At 41.0% G+C, this 25,798-nt stretch overlaps 1 protein-coding gene across 1 annotated transcript; it reads left to right on the top strand.

Annotated features, from left to right (window-relative positions):
* The first annotated feature begins 10,357 nt into the window (after nucleotides 1–10,357).
* On the top strand, nucleotides 10,358–20,225 carry LOC128448209 (phospholipase A2 inhibitor and Ly6/PLAUR domain-containing protein). The gene is made up of 6 exons (XM_053430778.1): nucleotides 10,358–10,409; nucleotides 10,725–10,826; nucleotides 10,925–11,092; nucleotides 11,215–11,331; nucleotides 12,885–13,049; nucleotides 19,977–20,225. The coding sequence occupies exons 1-6, from the start codon at nucleotides 10,358–10,360 to the stop codon at nucleotides 20,063–20,065; spliced, it is 693 nt and encodes a 230-aa protein (XP_053286753.1). The 3' UTR covers nucleotides 20,066–20,225.
* Nucleotides 20,226–25,798: the final 5,573 nt, after the last annotated feature.

Genomic DNA, 25,798 nt, shown 5'->3' with positions numbered 1-25,798 from the left:
CACTTGAAGGACTCTGAGAGAACCTTCTCTGGTCTTTGGTGTACTTGCTGCCATCTTTGATTGGTAGTCACACAGATTATAAAATACATATTTAGTCAAAAGGTGATAGGGACTGGGTGAAGTTAAAGTGAGCTTAGTCAGCACCAATGATAGACACACGATCACAAAACTTTAAATTAACTTTTGTTCAATTTATTTATATATATATATTTATTACTTTTAATTTATGTTAAACAGAAATAGTTTCACTGATAAACTACTGGGGATTCACTCAGAAAGATTGTTGTCCGATTAACTATTTAAATTATTTAAAAGATTTATTTCATGTTTCTTCATTTCCATTATTTAATATTATTATAAACTCATATATTGATCTCAATGGTGCGAGATTCTAATCAACTCAAATACCATTGTTTCTTTTAATTCTCTCAATAATTTATTTATTAATTTATTGCTTTTCTTCAGACTTTACTCATGTTGAAAATGTAGAAAAATACTTGTTTTGGTTATTCTTTTGTACGTGACACAAATCTGGCTTTCACATTAGATTGAAGCCACAAAAGATGGAAATGATGATAAATGTGTGTTACTACACAAAAGAAGAAAATATTGCTGCTTTATATTTTGTAATCATTCATTAAAACAACGAAAAAACAACGTTATTTCTGCTGTCAATCTCCTTTCTGATAAAATCATTTTGGGACCAGCTTCATCAAATAACAAAGGTTAAGTTTGCCCAGCTGCTTTAGTAAAGAAACCATTTCTATTCTACATTTGGACATAAATAAGGGAGAGCGGGGTAATGTGGGACATCGGGTAATGTGAGACACCCCCTGTATCTAGGCAATGGAACACATTTGTGGTCATTTGACCATTATGTTTAAAAGCCCCTCCCATTCCCCCATTGCCATGAAGGAGAAGTTGGTGCTGGTGCTGTGGAAAGTATGTTTTTTCACATAAATGTTCTTGCTTTGAACTTAATCAACTGTTGTGTCAAAACAAATTCAAATGGGTAGAAAAACTTATATCATAAATGTTGGTGAACTTCCGATATATAAAACCATGTGATTGATGCTAGCTGAAGATTAGCTTGAATTGCTAAGAGATGTTTTTTCTAAAACGGTGGCTGTGGGGTAAAGTGGGACAAATGCGCCACCATGAATCATAATAACATAAATGTGCTTAATTGACCAATCCCCATGATTCTGTTACTAGTCCGATATTAGTTTTGGACTGTGTGGTTGTCAATCTAGCTGTCAGGATTTTAACTATTACAAAATGAGTTGTTATTGTAGTTTTATAGTGGAAAAAGTAAGAGGACCACTTTACCCCGTAGCCGGGGTAAAGTGGGACACAAGACCACTTTTTTAAAAACAATCATAATTTCACTGCCCTTTGTCCTGAAGACATTCTGATAATTTCCATTGCTAGAAAACATCCTGAATTAATGGGAAATGTGTAAATTTTACTGATATATAAGTTTACCTTGCCTGGAGGGGAGCAAATGTAAAAAATGTCCAACATTACCCCGCTCTCCCCTACACTATTGGCATACATGTTATTGAGAATGTTAATTTTTAAGTTTATGACACAGCAGCAGGACGTGTAACAATCCTTTTTCTGTTGTTGAGTAAGATAAACTTAAACTTTCATTTAAAACATAGAAACCTTATGATATTTGGTATTGACAACATTAGAGATGATAAAACTATAAATTCTCTAAATCCCTCGTCCTCCTCCAATGCTGGACCCACAACTTCCACTAGTGTTGAAACTTTCCGAGTCTTTTCATTAACTAAAAATATAGCATTTTGTTTATTTATATGTTGTTTTTTATTCTGGGTCAGTCATAAAGATGCAGAGAGGCTAAAACAGGAAGAGCAGATTTTGAGAGGTGTGAACTTTATCACCAGTTTTCATCTGCTTTTTAAATACCTCCTAACAAAATCAAGTTAAATTGTCTGAATTTGTTTCCTGTGTGTGACCCAGTTGCTAAATTGATGATGACATTATTTGGTGCTTCCCAGTGAGTGTTCAGCTAAATACTAAAATTCTCCTTTTAAAAGATAAAGCATGTATCTGTAATACACAGTAATTAACATTTGTTGTTTTGGCTTGAAATGCATGTGTAACTGACAGTTACTCAATGTTGAATAATGTGAATATTTGACACAGGCTCCTTTAAGAGCCTTTCACAGATCACTAAAATGTATGTTCGGCAGGAGATTGAAACACATGCAGCTGATGCAGTAACTTAAAAAGACTCAGTGGGCAGGAGTTGACAAAGACAAAAGGGGGGGAAGAGAGAGAGAGAGTCATCATATCAATGTTTCACCTTCATGTGAAGCCCTTTGTAACTTTAAGAAAAGTGCTGTACAAATAAAGATGGCTAAAAGTATTATTATGATGATTATGATTTCTACCCTCATCAATGCTGCTAACAACTTTAATCTTGATGATTTTTTCCTTCACTTGACATCTGTTGACTTCTGTCCGTCCTGGGAGACGGGTCCTCACATGTGTCTCTGAGGTTTCTACGTATTTTTACCTGTTAAAAGGTTTTTTAGTAGTTTTTCCTTACTCTTGCTGAGGGTTAAGGACAGAGGATGTCTCACCATGTTAAAGCCCTATGAGACGAATTGTAATTTGTAAATATGGGCTATACAAATAAAATTAATACTAAAGGTATTTGCACATCCACATGATATGTCAACATTTTCTTAGAGGAAGAATAAAAAAGAATCTGAAACACATTGTGAATGGACTAATACCTATATTATAGTGCTGTCAAACAATTAAACGCAATTAATCGCAAATTTGTATCTATTCTAAATGTTCCTTCATTTATTTTTTTTCCATAATTTTGTTTTTCGTTTTAATGCTCTTATGAACATGGAAAAGTGAATTGGCTTGCTTTATGCAAATGTTTTATTTTATTGAAAAACAACATTGTCAAACAGGGCGATACAAAATAAAATTATAAAGTGCACATTTCAGGTAAACAAGGACTATAGTGCAGTTAAACCATGGCTTCATATTTTCTTTTTTTCAAGTTTGCTGCGAACATAGCATTCAGGCCTCTTATTTCAGAAACAATGAACCGTAACAGTTAGGTAACCAATAAGAGGTAAGCCTACTACTTCTTTGATTTCAGCAGCTACTCAAACAGACAAGCAACAAAATAACAAACAAACAAAATACACAGGCAAGTGTCGGCCTACTTTGAAATAAATTAAACACAGAACTTTGTAGGGCTATTTGAGTCCTCCCCATATTTGTGGAAAATGTATGAAATAAGAAGTACCCTATTTTTAAATAAATACAAACATATAGCTGCAGCCTAATAGCTTAAAAATATATATTTTAGTTGGCGAAATATTAAAACAAAAAGCGAGAGCAGGTCAGACTGGAGGCGAACACAGAAACTGAAGATCGGTAGAAACCAACTGCAGCTTCTGCTCTGATCAAGAAGCTGAGACGCTGATCTCTGATCAGCTGAGACCAGAGAAACTCTGTGTTTTCACTGTTTCCATAGTTAAGAGGCAGTCACTCACTGAGCGTGACCGACTCCACGTGAACGAGCTCTGATCTCACTGTGATTCTCTGAGCGAGTGCGCGGTGGCGGTGGGCGGAGCCGCCGGACCGGTGCGCTTTCTGGGAGGACACACACACACACACACACACACACACACACACACGTGTGAGAGTTGGCAGCTCTGCGTTAATCTCGCGATAAAAAAATTAACGGCGTTAAAATGGGTTTGCGTTAACGCCGTTAATAACGCGTTTAACTGACAGCACTACTATGTTAAAATATATTCTGGTTTATTCTTTAATGATCTTGCCTGTTATGTCTTTTGGTGGAGCCTATGATTTGATATTTGACTTGAGACGCCACCAGGAAGAAAGAATCTCACTAAATTCAGAGCACAATTCACCTTTAACTGGGAATAATACTGGGTATAGCAAACAGTTAAGCTAAATAAAGAGCTTTAAAATAACATGAGAGACATTTCTGTTTGACCTCAATCAAGGGAGATATGGTCGGTCAAAGTCACGGTGTCATGGTTATTTGTTTGAGTTTGGTGTTTCCTGGTTTAATTTGTAGTTCTGTTCTATCACCCACTCATTCAATAACCCTACTTTACTATAAACGGTCCTCTGTATAGAGCACAATATAGTGAGCTCATGAGAAAACCCCACAATACATTTCATATGTATATTTTACACTTAGGATAAAAACTTTGAGGTAAAACCATTGAATGATCATCTTTAAATGTTAAGTCGGCAGCAGCTGAGGTTTTGCAGGTTATTGTTTATCCTGATGTAATACTATTTCCAAATGACTGAATATCGTTAATCAACTCTTCCCCTATCTTAACCACAATAACCTTCTTGACCCTCACCAGTCTGGTTTCAACGCCACTCAACTGAGACTGTCACGGCAGCTCATCCAGAATGCAGCGGCTCGAATGGTTTTTGACCTAAATTCACTCTCACTGCTCCGCTCCTCCGCTCCCTTCACTGGTTACCAGTGGCTGTTTGCATCCGGTTCAAAACATTAGTACTTGGTACCATGCTGTGAAGGGATCGGGTTCAGTCTACATCCAGGACATGGTCAAAAGTAACAGCCCATTCACTCCGCTCTGCTTCGGCCAATCGGCTCGTTGCTCCCTCACTGATAAACACTCATCAAATTCAGGACTGTTTTCTTTCCTGGCTCCTAAACGGTGGAATGAGCTCCCCATCGACATCCGGACATCTGAGAGTTTACACATCTTCCGCCGCAAATAAAAACACACCTCTTCCGACTCTACCTTGAATACAATTTTATAACGTATTTTTTGAAGAAATTGTACTTTCTTGATTCTTGTTGTTCTGGGTTTGTACCCTCATGGTTGAATGCACTTATTGTGAGTCGCTTTGGATAAAATCGTCAGCTAAATGAAATGTGATGTAATGAATATAGGGACAAAGGGTAAAATGATGGTGCATCTATGAGCAGCACTTTTTCTATGAGGGGCAATTATGGGTTCAGTATCTTGCCCAAGGACACTTAGGCATTCAGATGAGGAAGACTTCCACTTCAGTCTCCAAATGTGAAATGAATTATTTCCCATTGTTTAGGCGTTGTTGGCGTCCTCACACAGAAACAGTTCCCACCCAAACAAACATGTGAAGCATCTGTGGGAGAAGCTTTATTACCTAGCTGAAGAAAAACATACTTTTGATTTCTAAAGGCCAGAGATATAAATAGAGAGGCTGTTCCATCAATTCAACAACAGGAGGTGTGGTAATGTTGCTAAAGAAATCAACAATACAGCACAACACACTATAGAGAACAACACGTTTATTTTTCTAAACAAATTTGATGTAAACAGCAAAAATAAAAAATAAATAATCTGAGCCTGAACTAATTCACAGCAGCCATCTTGACCTGGAGTCATATTCAGTCTCTGTAGAACAAGACCTTTGCAAATTGAAATGTCTGTTTGACCATTTCATGTCACAATGTCTCCAGGTCTAATATCCTGGAAAACAGTTTAACCAAAGTTACACTGATTCTAAAAGAGAAGAAAAACATTTGAATGGACATTAAACATAACAGAGCACCAAAATATAGTTTTAAACTTCGGACTTATCTTCACATGAACCTTTGATGGAGACTATAGTGTTAGAATTAGCTGTGGACAGGAAACCTGAGGAAACAGCCATGGTCCATTATTACTCTTTGGGTTAAAACCTTTTTAAGCCATGGGGTTTTAATCTTTGTAAAAATATAAAGTCCACTTTTCCAAGTTGTTTTATTTCTGGGTGACGTCACAGCTGAGTGTGAGGACCATCCTCAACGACTTCTTGGGAGGTCAAAGGTAACGTTGTACGACGTGCAGCAGTTGGGGCAAAACTTTAACCAGGCAAAACTGCCTGGTTAAATATTTACTGTGGAGGACCAATTCGATTTTAGGCTGGAGCAAAGCTTGAAATTCATTATATAATTTCTTCTGTTGTCATTTGTATAACTAAATTCATGGTATCAAACCTAAGGAAAGTGCTGCGTTGACGAAAAATATATGACGTTTGAGACATACCATTGTTTTCCCCGATTACTATGTGGTGATGAGACACCGAAATAATAGTCACATATTGAAGCTGTGTGTCAGAGAGAGAGAGAGAGGTAAAAATAGAGAGAGGCTGTGCGTCAGTTCAGTAGTAGGTGTGGCAGTGTACCAGGGCATCAACAATACAGCTGTCTGAGTACCAACCCTTTCTTTATTGACTTTAATAAATAACTTTACTGACGTGATGTTATTTGTTCGCCTGTCAGATAGACCAGGCAGGTCCACAGCTTGGTATGAATCCTGGGACAATGACACAGCAGCGTGTGAAATACCTCGGTGAACTGTTGCCAGCATCACGTTTGCTGCGCTGCTGCTACTTCTACCCCAATCTGTTTCCATGTGGTTTGTCATTAATGATGACGACTGATCACTTGATGATTGATCAGTTGTACATTAAATCCCCCCCCCCCCCGACAAACACACACACAGAGGAGGGAGGGGTTATGGTGCAGACCATAACAAAGAACCTCCACCAACAGACTGAGGAGCAGAATCTATCCCAGAGCCATGACCTTCCTCACACTCCTCCGTGCCCCAACACATCATAGTCTGTCAAACCACCTTTCAGAGTGCACATATCACACACAAGATACATATCAATCATTCAATCAAATTTTATTTGTATAGCCCATTTTCACAAATCACAATTCGTCTCAAAGGGCTTTAACATGGTGAGACATCCTCTGTCCTTAACCCTCAGCAAGAGAAAGGAAAAACTACTAAAAACCCTTTTAACAGGGTAAAAATACGTAGAAACCTCAGAGACACATGTGAGGATCCGTCTCCCAGGACGGACAGAAGTCAACAGATGTCAAGTAAAGGAAAAAATCATCAAGATTGAAGTTTTCAGCAGCATTGATGAGGGTAAACATCTTGAAGGATAACTTCAATACTACATGTCAATCAGTCCTGCTGCAATCATGTCTATGGTCAGCAACCAGCAAGATCATGATCCACCATCCAGATCGGATCCACTTTAGTCAACAGTCATTGTCCGCTGCCGCTTATTGGGATCCGTCATCAGCCGCCGACCTCGGTCCTGGTCCACCACCATTATCTGATGCCAACGCGACAGAGGATCCGCCATTACCACTACGATCAGCCTGCACGATATAGAATCCACCAAACTGGATCCAACATTGCGACCTCTGATGCGCGATCAACAATCGTAATCCATGGTGCGGCCACAGCGGGCCCGGATCTGCGGGCGATAAAGCAAAGGGACTCGGGGAAGGGATCAAGTCAGTAACATGTACTGATGAGATATGACTTACCTCGATGTGATAGGGATGAAGAAGAGGAAGGAGAAGCTGGAAAGAGAAGCTCCGTGTGTCATGTGTCATAAATTCCCTCTGCGTCTTAGCATCATCAGGGCTTTTGCCTTGTAACCAATGATACAGGCTGAACTTGCTGGTACACTGAGGCTCAAGGTAAATCTGACTGGCTACTGGTTTGTATTAGCCTGGATGCCAGACGAACTTAGCCCCGCCCACAACATTTTAGGTCGGGCAGTTCGGTCTGGAGTCGCTCCGTTGAGGAAAAATTCTGGCCCGACCGGGCCAATCAGATTGTCAGGGCGGGCTTTATACGATGATTGACAGATGATCAACGGTAACGTAATCAACCACGTCACCAAAGTGCCCTCGGGTTGAATTCGTTTTCAACAAACATGGCTGCCGCTGGCGAGCTGAGATGTGTAGATGCTGCCATTGAGTCTGTTTTAGAAGACATCGACAGCGCATTCATTTTGAAAGAGGAACACAGAACGTGGAGGCGACGCCAAAGCACCGCGCTAATCCCTATCGCCCCGGCGCTGGGCTGTTCACACCGGACACTGAAGCGACGCTGAACCGCCGGGCAGCGCTAATAATATCACCCGTTGATCCAGTAGATCGCTGAACGGCTTTGTGCCGGTCACACCGGAGGCTGAAGCACCACGCTGCGTCAAGGCTGCCTCGCGGTGCTTCAGCCTCCGGTGTGACCGGCACAAAGTTTTAACATGGGAGTGGATGGGAGCCAGCTGTTATTTAAGGCTTGGCGCTGCGCTGAAGCGTCCGGTGTGAACCCGGCGTTAGTAAATAACTCACAATGCGTTGCTTAGCATACGTCACATACTACGTTGCTCTGATTGGTTGTAGGTCTATCCAATTGAGCGAAGAAGAATTTTACTTCCTGGTCAGTTGAAACACGCCCCATAATCACAGCCCAATGGACTAAACTGACTAGAATTGTGAGTCTGACAACGTCAGGCTAGGTTTGTATGGTAGTACGATGAAAACCATGGCCCACTCAGTAGATCAGCCATCAATACCTCTATGCCTTTTTAAACTAAACGTTTGGTGGTGGAGCCTGATAGTACTGAACTACAATAGTCCAGTCTCGATGTAACAAAGGCGTGGACTAGTTTTTCTGCATCTTTTTGCGAAAGGACATGTCTGATTTTTGAGATATTATGCAAGTGGAAATAGGCGGTCCTAGAAATTTGTTTTAGGTGTGAATTAAAGGACAAATCAGGATCAAAGATCACTCCCAAGTTCCTGACTGTTTCATTGGAAGCAAGGGCAATGTCGTCTAGCGCAGCTATATCATTAGATAATGTATCTCTAAGGTGTTTGGGGCCAAGTAAGAGAGAGCAGTGGAGCAACAGGGAGAGAGAGAAGACATCGCTGCTCTAGAGCTACGAGGTCGAGCTCAAACAGAACACAGGATCACTAAGCACCAGAGAGTAGGGGTTGAGATGTAACTACAGACCGGTGATTTTAGCCGTAGTGCTACAGAGAACCAGCTGTGTTTACCAGAGGAGCTAGTTCAGAGAGCGATCACCACCAGCGGCAAGAAAACAGGAAATGATGCATCACGCTTACCGTCATGACGTGGTGTTGACGGATGAGACAGTGTTTGCAAGATACATTTATTGGTCAGACACACTACATGCAAATGGGGGAAATTTGTCCTCTGCCTTTGATCCATCTGTTGAACATAGCAGGACACACAGAAGGACTATGAAGGAAACCCACACACACATCAAGGGCTGTGATTAACGCACTCACAACTCTCCTTCAGGGACTGAACCCCCCCACAAATCTTGTTTTTCACTGTAAATATGTTTATTTCTTATCTTCTGTTTGTAGTTAGTTGCTGATGCTGCTACTATCGTTGTTTTCAAACTATATTTATCAACATTTTGACCCCTTTATATAGATATATCTTGGAAAGAAAAGACTCTTATAATTTCATTGTACAATGATGACAATAACGATTTTGAATCTAGAATTAACTAATGGTTATTGCACAGTGTGATTTCCAAATAATTCTCTTTTAATTCAGTATTTCCTTACCCAATTGAATTTAACTTTGCTACAAGTTACTTTGCAGGTACAAACCCTATGTTGTGCTTATTAATGCAACACAGTAGTAAATAAAGTCAGCATGTTTAAAATTAGCCTCAACTCGGCAAGATTCAAGGTGTAGTTTTATTCATGGCAATATTGGTTAAACTATATGATGATACATAATGATACAAAACATGTGTAATGTTTTAATTATATTTAACTTGAATTCAACCCACTAATACTGAATTCTACTACTACTTGAAATAACTTGATTAGTGTAATATCCTATAATTATTATTAACACATTTTATTTAATTATTTTTAAGCTGCTGCATCAAGATGTATTAACAAACAGGTTACCAGTTTCACAACATTCCAGATGATAAATGACAAGAAGCGTATGTGACATGTGATCATTGTAAAAACAGCTTTTCTTTTATTTAGAGTTCTGAGAAACATGAAATCAAAACTTTTAATGACAGATTCTGCTACTCAGAGAAAGTCTGTTAAACTCTATAATTAAGCCGTATCAAATACATTAATATATTAATGATATACACATTTGGATACTTAAATGATCCTGAGGGAAATGTAGGTCTATGTTTTATGCTTTTTGTTTTTGGTGCACTATGCTGAAGAGGTTAACAGTGACGAAGTATAAATGGGTGTGTTTAGGTGTGTTGTCGTGTGTTGTCGTGTGTTGTCGTGTGTTGACGTGTTTTCCTCTTTGACAAAAGAGAGACTGACAGTTTGAATGATCACGCTGTAAAAATGTAAACACGCCCAATCCCTGAGATATTCAGACGTGTATCAGCCATACAGGCGTTCATCACCTGTAGAGTATATAAAGTGCCTCTGTGCAGATGAGAGGTCGTATAAGGAATCTACTGAACTTACCTGTTCATCATGATGAAGCTGCTTCTTTCTCTGACTCTCATCTGGGCGCTCTCCAGCACAGGTAACTAATTACTATTTTTAATAATATATTATTATTTATCATATTGTATTATTAATATCCTTGACAATATAAGGAGGCTCTATTGATCCTGAGAGGAGAAATTCATAAGTTACAGTACAGCAGTACAAGAAACAGACTAAACAGGTAGGAAGCAGATGAAATAATTTAGAGTCATGTATGTAGTGTCTATTTATATTTAAATTACAACCCATATGTCTGAAACTCCTTTTGAACAGTGAGAAGATTTTTGAGCCTTTATGAACAACAATTTAGATCAGATCAACATATCACTGACTATTTTTCTCCACATTGCAGGTGAAGCACTTGTGTGTGAAACTTGTACGAATGTTACCTGTTCAACCAAAGTACCAGTTACATGTCTCACAGAAACTATGTGTATCACAGCTTCCATTCAAGGTAAACTTCTCTACAAGTTACTTTCCAGTGAAATACATGTACTGCAAAGTGACGTGTGCTTTCCATCACCATTAACAAACTGCACTTTGACTCTGCAGCCGTTTCATCTGGGACTCCTGGACAGCAAATCTACAAGGCCTGTGCCCCCCCCTCCCTGTGTCCAGCCACTGGCTCTTCTACATTTTCAGTGAACTTGGGTGTTTCCAGTGCACTTGCAAGTGCAACATGCTGCGACACAGACAGCTGCAACTCCAACACTCTGCCTTGTAAGTAGATGTAGATGAGTCTTATTAATCTGCATCCTTCTCCTGACATGTTGTTTTTAATCCATAACACTTCCATCTTCTCTCTTCCTCTAATAAACAGTATCATTTTTTGTCTGTTTCAGTCCCTGTGGTTCCAGCAGATAACAGTCTACAGTGTCACGTTTGTAACCCCGTCACCTCTGATTGCAGCCTTCCACTACAATGTAAGGGAACAGAGGATCGCTGCTTTCAAGCCAGTGGTAAGTCTTCTTCATATACTGCATCTAAACAAAGTTTACTTCAAACCTATTCTACTACCTTTAAGTATTTTTAACATATTCATACTAAAGAGTGAAGACTTAAGATATATTTACTCATGTACTAAACATTTAAAGCACTTTAATTAAATCTGTATCATCTGTGTTACTCTGTATTTATGATCCATAACATATATATTATAACGTCGCTTAAAACTGTCCGACTCTCCTTCTGTATAAATAACAGTGAACTACAAAAGAGTAACAAACAAAATATTTGAATTAATGACAAAGATGAAAAATATCCTTTATCTATCTGAAGCATATCCCCCTAAAGATAGTCGAGACATTCAACTGATGTTTTCAGGTTTATTAGAAACTTCACTAAACAACACAGTAAGAGCTTGTGCCTCTTTGAAGGGTCTAAAACATAAAACTTTTCCTTTGTGAAGTTACAGATTCATAACAGCAAGTCCATGTCTATACAGGAACTATAATTTCATGTGAATTCATCACGCTTCCGTACAAAAGTCTCTTGCTCTGTCCACAATTTTTTTTTTACTCATTTTGAGTTTCTTTGATTCAAAAGTGAATTAAAAGAACAATTGTTTGTTTTGATAATCATTGAACTAAGAAATGGGAACAGCTTTGAAAACATGAAATAAATACAGCTCAACAATGAACATTGAACAAACTCATTAATTATACTATAGTGGATCCGATCTGTATGGCGGATCATGATCTTACTGGCTGCTGCCCATAAGCTATGATGCAGCAGGACTGCTTGACATGTAGTATTAAAGATATCCTTAAAAATGTTTACCCTCATCAATGTTTCTAAAACCTTTATCTTGATGATGTTTTCCTACACCTGACATCTAATGCACTTCTGTCCGTCCTGGGAGACGGATCCCTCACATGTGTCTCTCTGAGGTTTCTACGTATTTTTACCTGTTAAAAGGGTTTTTAGTAGTTTGTCCTGACTCTTGCTGAGGGTTAAGGACAGAGGATGTCACACCATGTAAAAGCCCTATGAGACGAATTTTGATTTGTGAATATGGGCTATACAAATAAAATTGTATTGATGATTGATTGATTGATTAATTGAGTTTGATTTAGTTCAACATTTTGACTGACGTGAACGTATGTTTAAATTGTGGACTTGCTTCTTTCACTGAGACGAGTAACTTAACATCAGACTGAAACATAGTGTTCTGCTGCCCTCTACTGGTTGAAAGCTTCAGGCCTGTATCACCTCTGAAAACAATCAGTATAGTTGAAGGGTGTGGTTGGATTGGATCACACATATTCTCTGTTGCACACATGAGAACATATAACAGTGAAATTAGTGAAGTCACGAGGTCCTGAAGTACACGTGTACATGTCAGTAATAAGGTGCGATGCTAAAATACTGCACGACTGTAACTATGGCAACGACTAATGTTAAATTACTGTCATTAAAATACATTTCCTCATGAAATCAAGTTCCTGTTAAAGTGAAGAATTCTCTCTGAAATTATCCAACTAACAAACCTACGATTGTGTTTCATCTTTAGTGACAAATACGGGCGGCACTTCTCCAGCTTTTGGCTGTGCATCTACAAATCTGTGTGCAGCTGCTGCCAGCCTGGGGTCACTGCCTTTCATGCAAGATGTTGGTACCATTACCAGTGGACCAGCCTGTTGTGGGACTAGTTTGTGTAACACTCTCACTACAACAACGACTACCACTACCCCAACTACAACAACCACTACCCCAACTACAACTACCCCAACTACAACAACCACTACACCAACGACAACAACCACTACCTCAACTACAACAACCACTTCCCCAACTACAACAACCACTACCCCAACTACAACAACCACTGCCCCAACTACAACAACCACTACCCCAACTACAACAACCACTGCCCCAACTACAACAACCACTGCCCCAACTACAACAACCACTATCCCAACGACAACAACAACTACACCAACTACAACAACCACTACCCCAACTACAACGACAACTACCCCAACTACAACAACCACTACCCCAACGACAACAACCACTACCCCAACTACAACAACCACTACCCCAATGACAACAACCACTACCCCAACTACAACGACAACTACCCCAACTACAACAACCACTACCCCAACGACAACAACCACTACCCCAACTACAACAACCACTACCCCAACTACAACAACCACTATCCCAACGACAACAACAACTACCCCAACTACAACAACCACTACCCCAACGACAACAACAACTACCCCAACTACAACAACCACTACCCCAATGACAACAACCACTACCCCAACTACAACGACAACTACCCCAACTACAACAACCACTACCCCAACGACAACAACCACTACCCCAACTACAACAACCACTACACCAACGACAACAACCACTACCTCAACTACAACAACCACTACCCCAACAACAACAACCACTACCCCAACTACAACTACCACTACCCCATTTACAACAACCACTACCCCAACGACAACAACCATTACCCCAACTACAACAACCACTACCCCAACGACAACAACCACTACCCCAACTACGACAACCACTACCCCAACAACAACAACCACTACCCCAACGACAACAACCACTGCCACAACGACAACAACCACTACCCCAACTACAACAACCACTACCCCAACTACAACAACCACTATCCCAACGACAACAACAACTACCTCAACTACAACAACCACTACCCCAACTACAACAACCACTATCCCAACGACAACAACAACTACCCCAACTACAACAACCACTACCCCAACGACAACAACTACTACCCCAACTACAACAACCACTACCCCAATGACAACAACCACTACCCCAACTACAACGACAACTACCCCAACTACAACAACCACTACCCCAACGACAACAACCACTACCCCAACTACAACAACCACTACACCAACGACAACAACCACTACCTCAACTACAACAACCACTACCCCAACAACAACAACCACTACCCCAACTACAACTACCACTACCCCATTTACAACAACCACTACCCCAACGACAACAACCACTACCCCAACTACAACAACCACTACCCCAACGACAACAACCACTACCCCAACAACAACAACCACTACCCCAACTACAACAACCACTATCCCAACGACAACAACAACTACCCCATTTACAACAACCACTACCCCAACGACAACAACCACTACCCCATTTACAACAACCACTACCCCAACGACAACAACCACTACCCCAACTACAACAACCACTACCCCAACGACAACAACCACTACCCCAACTACAACAACCACTACCCCAACGACAACAACCACTGCCACAACGACAACAACCACTACCCCAACTACAACAACCACTACGCCAAATACAACAACCACTACCCCAACAACAACAACCACTACCCCAACTACAACAACCACTACCTCAACTACAACAACCACTACCACTACCCCAACGACAACAACCACTACACCAACAACAATAACAACTACCCCAACTACAACAACCACTACCCCAACTACAACAACCATTACCCCAACTACAACAACCACTACCCCAACTACAACAACCACTACCCCAACTACAACAACCACAACCCCAACCACCACGACCCCATCCACAACAACCACGACCCCAACTACAACAACCACTACCCCAACGACAACAACAACTACCCCAACTACAACAACCACTACCCCAACCACAACAACCACTATCCCAACTACAACAACCACTACCCCAACTACAACAACCACTACCCCAACTACAACAACCACAACCCCAACCACCACGACCCCATCAACAACAACCACGACCCCAACGACAACAACAACTACCCCAACTACAACAACCACTACCCCAACCACAACAACTACTATCCCAACTACAACAACCACTACCCCAACTACAACAACCACTACCCCAACTACAACAACCACAACCCCAACCACCACGATCCCATCAACAACAACCACTACCCCAACTGCAACTACCACTACCCCAACTACAATAACCACTACCCCAACTACAACAACCACTGCCCCAACTACAACAACTACTATCCCAACGACAACAACAACTACCCCAACTACAACAACCACTACCCCAACTACAACAACCAAAACCCCAACAACATCCACAACTACATCAACAACAACCACTACCCCAATAACAACAACATCTGCCCCAACAACCACAACCACTACCCCAACAACAACAACCACTGTCGCAACAACAACTACTGCCGCAACAACAACAACCACTTCCCCAACAACAACAATAACCCCTGTTGCAACAACAACTACTGCCGCAACAACAACAACAACCACTTCCCCAACAACAACAAGTACTTCCCCAACAACAACAACCCCCGTCGCAACAACAACTACTTCACCAACTACAGCAATCACTGCCCCTACTACAGCAACCACTACCCCAATAACACCAACTACTGCTCCAACAACAACAACCACTGTCGCAACAACAACCACTGCCCCAACAACAACAACCACTGTCGCAACAACAACTACTGCTCCAACAACAACAACCACTGTCGCAACAACAACCACTGCCCCAACAACAACAACCACTGTCGCAACAACAACCACTGCCCCAATAACAACAACCACTGCCCCAATAACAACAACTACAGCTCCAACAACCACAACCACTTCTCCAACAACAACAACCACTGTCGCAACAACAACTACTTCCCCAACTACAGCAACCACTACCCCTACTACAGCAACCACTACCCCAATAACAACAACCACTACCCCAACAACAACAACCACTTCCCCAACAACAACAACCACTGTCGCAACAACAACCACTGCCCCAACAACAACAACCACTGTCGCAACAACAACCACTGCCCCAACAACAACAACCACTGTCCCAACAACAACCACTTCCCCAACAACAACAACCCCCGTCGCAACAACAACTACTTCACCAACTACAGCAATCACTGCCCCTACTACAGCAACCACTACCCCAATAACAACAACCACTGCCCCAATAACAACAACTACTGCTCCAACAACAACAACCACTGTCGCAACAACAACCACTGCCCCAACAACAACAACCACTGTCGCAACAACAACCACTGCCCCAACAACAACAACCACTGTCCCAACAACAACCACTTCCCCAACAACAACAACCCCCGTCGCAACAACAACTACTTCACCAACTACAGCAATCACTGCCCCTACTACAGCAACCACTACCCCAATAACAACAACCACTGCCCCAATAACAACAACTACTGCTCCAACAACAACAACCACTGTCGCAACAACAACCACTGCCCCAACAACAACAACCACTGTCGCAACAACAACCACTGCCCCAATAACAACAACCACTGCCCCAATAACAACAACTACTGCTCCAACAACCACAACCACTTCCCCAACAACAACAACCCCCGTCGCAACAACAACTACTTCACCAACTACATTAATCACTGCCCCTACTACAGCAACCACTACCCCAATAACAACAACCACTGCCCCAATAACAACAACTACTGGTCCAACAACAACAACCACTGTCGCAACAACAACCACTGCCCCAACAACAACAACCACTGCCCCTACTACAGCAACCACTACCCCAATAACAACAACCACTACCCCAACAACAACAACCACTTCCCCAACAACAACAACCACTGTCGCAACAACAACCACTGCTCCTACTACAGCCACCATTGCCCAAACAACAACAACCACTGACGCAACAGCAACCACTGCCCCTACTATAGCAACCACTACCCCAACAACAACAGCCCCCGTCGCAACAACAACTACTTCCCAAACTACAGCAATCACTGCCCCTACTACAACAACCACTGCCCCAATTACAACTACTGCCCCAACAACAACAACCACTGCCCCAACAACAACAACTACTGTCGCCACAACAACCACTTCCCCAACAACAACCACTTTCACAACAACAACTACTGCCCCAACTACAACAACCCCCGTCGCAACAACAACTACTTCCCTAACTACAGCAACCACTGCCCCTATTACAGCAACCACTGCCCCAACAACAACAACCACTGTCGCAGCAACAACTACTGCCCCAACAACGACAACAACCCCCATCGCAACAACAACTACTTCCCCAACTACAGCAACCACTACCCCAACAACAACAACCACTTCCCAAACAACAACAACCACGGTCGCAACTACAACTACTTCCCCAATTACAGCAGTAACTACCCCAACAACAACAACCACTACCCCAACAACAACCATCACTGTCGCAACAACAACTACTGCCCCAACAACAACAAGTACTTCCCCAACAACAACAACCCCCGTCGCAACAACAACTACTTCACCAACTACAGCTACCACTGGCCCTACTACAGCAACCACTACCCCAATAACAACGGCCACTGCCCCAATAAGAACAACTACTGCTCCAACAACCACAACCACTTCTCCAACAACAACAACCACTGTCGCAACAACAACTACTTCCCCAACTACAGCTACCACTGCCCCTACTACAGCAACCACTACCCCAATAACAACAACTACTGCCCGAACAACAACAACAACCACTTCCCCAACAACAACAACCACTGACGCAACAGCAACCACTGCCCCTACTATAGCAACCACTACCCCAACAACAACAGCCCCCGTCGCAACAACAACCACTTCCCCAACAACAACAACCACTGTCGCAACAACAACCACTGCCCCAACCATAACAACCACTTCCCCAACAACAACAACCACTGTCGCAACAACAACCACTGCCCCAACAACAACAACCACTGCCCCTACTACAGCAACCACTACCCCAATAACAACAACCACTACCCCAACAACAACAACCACTTCCCCAACAACAACAACCACTGTCGCAACAACAACCACTGCTCCTACTACAGCCACCATTGCCCAAACAACAACAACCACTGACGCAACAGCAACCACTGCCCCTACTATAGCAACCACTACCCCAACAACAACAGCCCCCGTCGCAACAACAACTACTTCCCAAACTACAGCAATCACTGCCCCTACTACAACAACCACTGCCCCAATTACAACTACTGCCCCAACAACAACAACCACTGACCCAACAACAACAACTACTGTCGCCACAACAACCACTTCCCCAACAACAACCACTTTCACAACAACAACTACTGCCCCAACTACAACAACCCCCGTCGCAACAACAACTACTTCCCTAACTACAGCAACCACTGCCCCTATTACAGCAACCACTGCCCCAACAACAACAACCACTGTCGCAGCAACAACTACTGCCCCAACAACGACAACAACCCCCATCGCAACAACAACTACTTCCCCAACTACAGCAACCACTACCCCAACAACAACAACCACTTCCCAAACAACAACAACCACGGTCGCAACTACAACTACTTCCCCAATTACAGCAGTAACTACCCCAACAACAACAACCACTACCCCAACAACAACCATCACTGTCGCAACAACAACTACTGCCCCAACAACAACAAGTACTTCCCCAACAACAACAACCCCCGTCGCAACAACAACTACTTCACCAACTACAGCTACCACTGGCCCTACTACAGCAACCACTACCCCAATAACAACGGCCACTGCCCCAATAACAACAACTACTGCTCCAACAACCACAACCACTTCTCCAACAACAACAACCACTGTCGCAACAACAACTACTTCCCCAACTACAGCTACCACTGCCCCTACTACAGCAACCACTACCCCAATAACAACAACTACTGCCCGAACAACAACAACAACCACTTCCCCAACAACAACAACCACTGTCGCAACAACAACCACTGCCCCAACCATAACAACCACTTCCCCAACAACAACAACCACTGTCGCAACAACTACTGCCCCAACTACAACAACCACTTCCCCAACAACAACCCCCATCGCCACAACAACTAATTCCCTAACTACAGCAACCACTGCCCCTATTACAGCAACCACTACCCCAACAACAACAACCACTGTCGCAGCAACAACTACTGCCCCAACAACGACAACAACCCCCGTCGCAACAACAACTACTTCCCTAACTACAGCAGCCACTGCCCCTATTACAGCAACCACTGCCCCAAAAACAACAACCACTGTCGCAGCAACAACTACTGCCCCAACAACGACAACAACCCTCGTCGCAACAACAACTACTTCCCCAACTACAGCAACCACTACCCCAACAACAACAACCACTTCCCAAACAACAACAACCACGGTCGCAACTACAACTACTTCCCCAATTACAGCAGCAACTACCCCAACTACAACAAAAACTACCCCATCAACCACGATCCCAACGACAACAACCACTAACCCAACAACCACTAAAACAACCACAACCCCAACTACAACAACCACTACCCCAATGACAACAACTACTGCCCCAACTACAACAACCACTGCCGCAACTACAAGCACTGCCCCAACAACAACTACTGCCCCAACTACAGCAACCATTCCCCCAACTACAGCAACCACTGCACCAACTACAGCAACCACTGCCCCAGCGGTTGCTGCCACAACCACAACTACTACTGCCACCACATCTACAACAACCTCGACACAGGCAGCTACAACGACCACTGCCAGTGATGCCTGTTGTGTCAGAATGGGAATGCTGCATCTGCTGATTGGACTCCTCATCTTCATCCTATTTTAGATTTCAGAACAAAAATGGATGAACCTTTGAATCCACTTGAAGGACTCTGAGAGAACCTTCTCTGGTCTTTGGTGTACTTGCTGCCATCTTTGATTGGTAGTCACACAGATTATAAAATACATATTTAGTCAAAAGGTGATAGGGACTGGGTGAAGTTAAAGTGAGCTTAGTCAGCACCAATGATAGACACACGATCACAAAACTTTAAATTAACTTTTGTTCAATTTATTTATATATATATATTTATTACTTTTAATTTATGTTAAACAGAAATAGTTTCACGGATAAACTACTGGGGATTCACTCAGAAAGATTGTTGTCCGATTAACTATTTAAATTATTTAAAAGATTTATTTCATGTTTCTTCATTTCCATTATTTAATATTATTATAAACTCATATATTGATCTCAATGGTGCGAGATTCTAATCAACTCAAATACCATTGTTTCTTTTAATTCTCTCAATAATTTATTTATTAATTTATTGCTTTTCTTCAGACTTTACTCATGTTGAAAATGTAGAAAAATACTTGTTTTGGTTATTCTTTTGTACGTGACACAAATCTGGTTTTCACATTAGATTGAAGCCACAAAAGATGGAAATGATGATAAATGTGTGTTACTACACAAAAGAAGAAAATATTGCTGCTTTATATTTTGTAATCATTCATTAAAACAACGAAAAAACAACGTTATTTCTGCTGTCAATCTCCTTTCTGATAAAATCATTTTGGGACCAGCTTCATCAAATAACAAAGGTTAAGTTTGCCCAGCTGCTTTAGTAGAGAAACCATTTCTATTCTACATTTGGACATAAATAAGGGAGAGCGGGGTAATGTGGGACATCGGGTAATGTGAGACACCCCCTGTATCTAGGCAACGGAACACATTTGTGGTCATTTGACCATTATGTTTAAAAGCCCCTCCCATTCCCCCCTTGCCATGAAGGAGAAGTTTGTGCTGGTGCTGTGGAAAGTATGTTTTTTCACATAAATGTTCTTGCTTTGAACTTAATCAACTGTTGTGTCAAAACAAATTCAAATGGGTAGAAAAACTTATATCATAAATGTTGGTGAACTTCCGACATATAAAACCATGTGATTGATGCTAGCTGAAGATTAGCTTGAATTGCTAAGAGATGTTTTTTCTAAAACGGTGGCTGTGGGGTAAAGTGGGACAAATGCGCCACCATGAATCATAATATCATAAATGTGCTTAATTGACCAATCCCCATGATTCTGTTACTAGTCCGATATTAGTTTTGGACTGTGTGGTTGTCAATCTAGCTGTCAGGATTTTAACTATTACAAAATGAGTTGTTATTGTAGTTTTATAGTGGAAAAAGTAAGTGGACCACTTTACCCCGTAGCCGGGGTAAAGTGGGACACAAGACCACTTTTTTAAAAACAATCATAATTTCACTGCCCTTTGTCCTGAAGACATTCTGATAATTTCCATTGCTAGAAAACATCCTGAATTAATGGGAAATGTGTAAATTTTACTGATATATAAGTTTACCTTGCCTGGAGGGGAGCAAATGTAAAAAATGTCCAACATTACCCCGCTCTCCCCTACACTATTGGCATACATGTTATTGAGAATGTTAATTTTTAAGTTTATGACACAGCAGCAGGACGTGTAACAATCCTTTTTCTGTTGTTGAGTAAGATAAACTTAAACTTTAATTTAAAACATAGAAACCTTATGATATTATGTATTGACAACATTAGAGATGATAAAACTATAAATTCTCTAAATCCCTCGTCCTCCTCCACTGCTGGACCCACAACTTCCACTAGTGTTGAAACTTTCCGAGTCTTTTCATTAACTAAAAATATAGCATTTTGTTTATTTATATGTTGTTTTTTATTCTGGGTCAGTCATAAAGATGCAGAGAGGCTAAAACAGGAAGAGCAGATTTTGAGAGGTGTGAACTTTATCACCAGTTTTCATCTGCTTTTTAAATACCTCCTAACAAAATCAAGTTAAATTGTCTGAATTTGTTTCCTGTGTGTGACCCAGTTGCTAAATTGATGATGACATTATTTGGTGCATCCCAGTGAGTGTTCAGCTAAATACTAAAATTCTCCTTTTAAAAGATAAAGCATGTATCTGTAATACACAGTAATTAACATTTGTTGTTTTGGCTTGAAATGCATGTGTAACTGACAGTTACTCAATGTGGAATAATGTGAATATTTGACACAGGCTCCTTTAAGAGCCTTTCACAGATCACTAAAATGTATGTTCGGCAGGAGATTGAAACACATGCAGCTGATGCAGTAACTTAAAAAGACTCAGTGGGGCAGGAGTTGACAAAGACAAAAGGGGGGGAAGAGAGAGAGAGTCATCATATCAATGTTTCACCTTCATGTGAAGCCCTTTGTAACTTTAAGAAAAGTGCTGTACAAATAAAGATGGCTAAAAGTATTAGTATGATGATTATGATTTCTACCCTCATCAATGCTGCTAACAACTTTAATCTTGATGATTTTTTCCTTCACTTGACATCTGTTGACTTCTGTCCGTCCTGGGTGACGGATCCCTCACATGTGTCTCTGAGGTTTCTACGTATTTTTACCTGTTAAAAGGTTTTTTAGTAGTTTTTCCTTACTCTTGCTGAGGGTTAAGGACAGAGGATGTCTCACCATGTTAAAGCCCTATGAGACGAATTGTGATTTGTGAATATGGGCTATACAAATAAAATTAATACTAAAGGTATTTGCACATCCACATGATATGTCAACATTTTCTTAGAGGAAGAATAAAAAAGAATCTGAAACACATTGTGAATGGACTAATACCTATATTATAGTGCTGTCAAACAATTAAACGCAATTAATCGCAAATTTGTATCTATTCTAAATGTTCCTTCATTTATTTTTTTTCCATAATTTTGTTTTTCGTTTTAATGCTCTTATGAACATGGAAAAGTGAATTGGCTTGCTTTATGCAAATGTTTTATTTTATTGAAAAACAACATTGTCAAACAGGGCGATACAAAATAAAATTATAAAGTGCTCATTTCAGGTAAACAAGGCCTATAGTGTAGCTAAACCATGGCTTCATATTTTCTTTTTTTCAAGTTTGCTGTGAACATAGCATTCAGGCCTCTTATTTCAGAAACAATGAACCGTAACAGTTAGGTAACCAATAAGAGGTAAGCCTACTACTTCTTTGATTTCAGCAGCTACTCAAACAGACAAGCAACAAAATAACAAACAAACAAAATACACAGGCAAGTGTCGGCCTACTTTGAAATAAATTAAACACAGAACTTTGTAGGGCTATTTGAGTCCTCCCCATATTTGTGGAAAATGTATGAAATAAGAATTACCCTATTTTTAAATAAATACAAACATATAGCTGCAGCCTAATAGCTTAAAAATATATATTTTAGTTGGCGAAATATTAAAACAAAAAGCGAGAGCAGGTCAGACTGGAGGCGAACACAGAAACTGAAGATCGGCGTTAAAATGGGTTTGCGTTAACGCCGTTAATAACGCGTTTAACTGACAGCACTACTATGTTAAAATATATTCTGGTTTATTCTTTAATGATCTTGCCTGTTATGTCTTTTGGTGGAGCCTATGATTTGATATTTGACTTGAGACGCCACCAGGAAGAAAGAATCTCACTAAATTCAGAGCACAATTCACCTTTAACTGGGAATAATACTGGGTATAGCAAACAGTTTAGCTAAATAAGGAGCTTTAAAATAACATGAGAGACATTTCTGTTTGACCTCAATCAAGGGAGATATGGTCGGTCAAAGTCACGGTGTCATGGTTATTTGTTTGAGTTTGGTGTTTCCTGGTTTAATTTGTAGTTCTGTTCTATCACCCACTCATTCAATAACCCTACTTTACTATAAACGGTCCTCTGTATAGAGCACAATATAGTGAGCTCATGAGAAAACCCCACAATACATTTCATATGTATATTTTACACTTAGGATAAAAACTTTGAGGTAAAACCATTGAATGATCATCTTTAAATGTTAAGTCGGCAGCAGCTGAGGTTTTGCAGGTTATTGTTTATCCTGCTGTAATACTATTTCCAAATGACTGAATATCGTTAATCAACTCTTCCCCTATCTTAACCACAATAACCTTCTTGACCCTCACCAGTCTGGTTTCAACGCCACTCAACTGAGACTGTCACGGCAGCTCATCCAGAATGCAGCGGCTCGAATGGTTTTTGACCTAAATTCACTCTCACTGCTCCGCTCCTCCGCTCCCTTCACTGGTTACCAGTGGCTGTTTGCATCCGGTTCAAAACATTAGTACTTGGTACCATGCTGTGAAGGGATCGGGTTCAGTCTACATCCAGGACATGGTCAAAAGTAACAGCCCATTCACTCCGCTCTGCTTCGGCCAATCGGCTCGTTGCTCCCTCACTGATAAACACTCATCAAATTCAGGACTGTTTTCTTTCCTGGCTCCTAAACGGTGGAATGAGCTCCCCATCGACATCCGGACATCTGAGAGTTTACACATCTTCCGCCGCAAATAAAAACACACCTCTTCCGACTCTACCTTGAATACAATTTTATAACGTATTTTTTGAAGAAATTGTACTTTCTTGATTCTTGATGTTCTGGGTTTGTACCCTCATGGTTGAATGCACTTATTGTGAGTCGCTTTGGATAAAATCGTCAGCTAAATGAAATGTGATGTAATGAATATAGGGACAAAGGGTAAAATTATGGTGCATATATGAGCAGCACTTTTTCTATGAGGGGCAATTATGGGTTCAGTATCTTGCCCAAGGACACTTAGGCATTCAGATGAGGAAGACTTCCACTTCAGTCTCCAAAAGTGAAATTGATTTTTCCCCATTGTTTAGGCGTTGTTGGCGTCCTCACACAGAAACAGTTCCCACCCAAACAAACATCTGAAGCATCTGTGGGAGAAGCTTTATTACCTAGCTGAAGAAAAACATACTTTTGATTTCTAAAGGCCAGAGATATAAATAGAGAGGCTGTTCCATCAATTCAACAACAGGAGGTGTGGTAATGTTGCTAAAGAAATCAACAATACAGCACAACACACTATAGAGAACAACACGTTTATTTTTCTAAACAAATTTGATGTAAACAGCAAAAATAAAAAATAAATAATCTGAGCCTGAAGTAATTCACAGCAGCCATCTTGACCTGGAGTCATTTTCAGTCTCTGTAGAACAAGACCTTTGCAATTTGAAATGTCTGTTTGACCATTTCATGTCACAATGTCTCCAGGTCTAATATCCTGGAAAACAGTTTAACCAAAGTAACACTGATTCTAAAAGAGACATTAAACATAACAGAGCACCAAAATATAGTTTTAAACTTCGGACTTATCTTCACATGAACCTTTGATGGAGACTACAGTGTTAGAATTATCTGTGGACAGGAAACCTGAGGAAACAGCCATGGTCCATTATTACTCTTTGGGTTAAAACCTTTTTAAGCCATGGGGTTTTAATCTTTGTAAAAATATAAAGTCCACTTTTCCAAGTTGTTTTATTTCTGGGTGATGTCACAGCTGAGTGTGAGGACCATCCTCAACAACTTCTTGGGAGGTCAAAGGTAACGTTGTACGACGTGCAGCAGTTGGGGCAAACTGCCTGGTTAAATATTTACTGTGGAGGACCAATTTGATTTTAGGCTGGAGCAAAGCTTGAAATTCATTATATAATTTCTTCTGTTGTCATTTGTATAACTAAATTCATGGTATCAAACCTAAGGAA

Source organism: Pleuronectes platessa, chromosome 9 (genome assembly GCF_947347685.1).
Source record: "Pleuronectes platessa chromosome 9, fPlePla1.1, whole genome shotgun sequence".
Lineage (NCBI taxonomy): Eukaryota > Metazoa > Chordata > Actinopteri > Pleuronectiformes > Pleuronectidae > Pleuronectes > Pleuronectes platessa.
The sequence above is the reverse complement of the archived record's forward strand: the minus strand, read 5'-3'. Positions and strand labels throughout refer to the sequence as shown.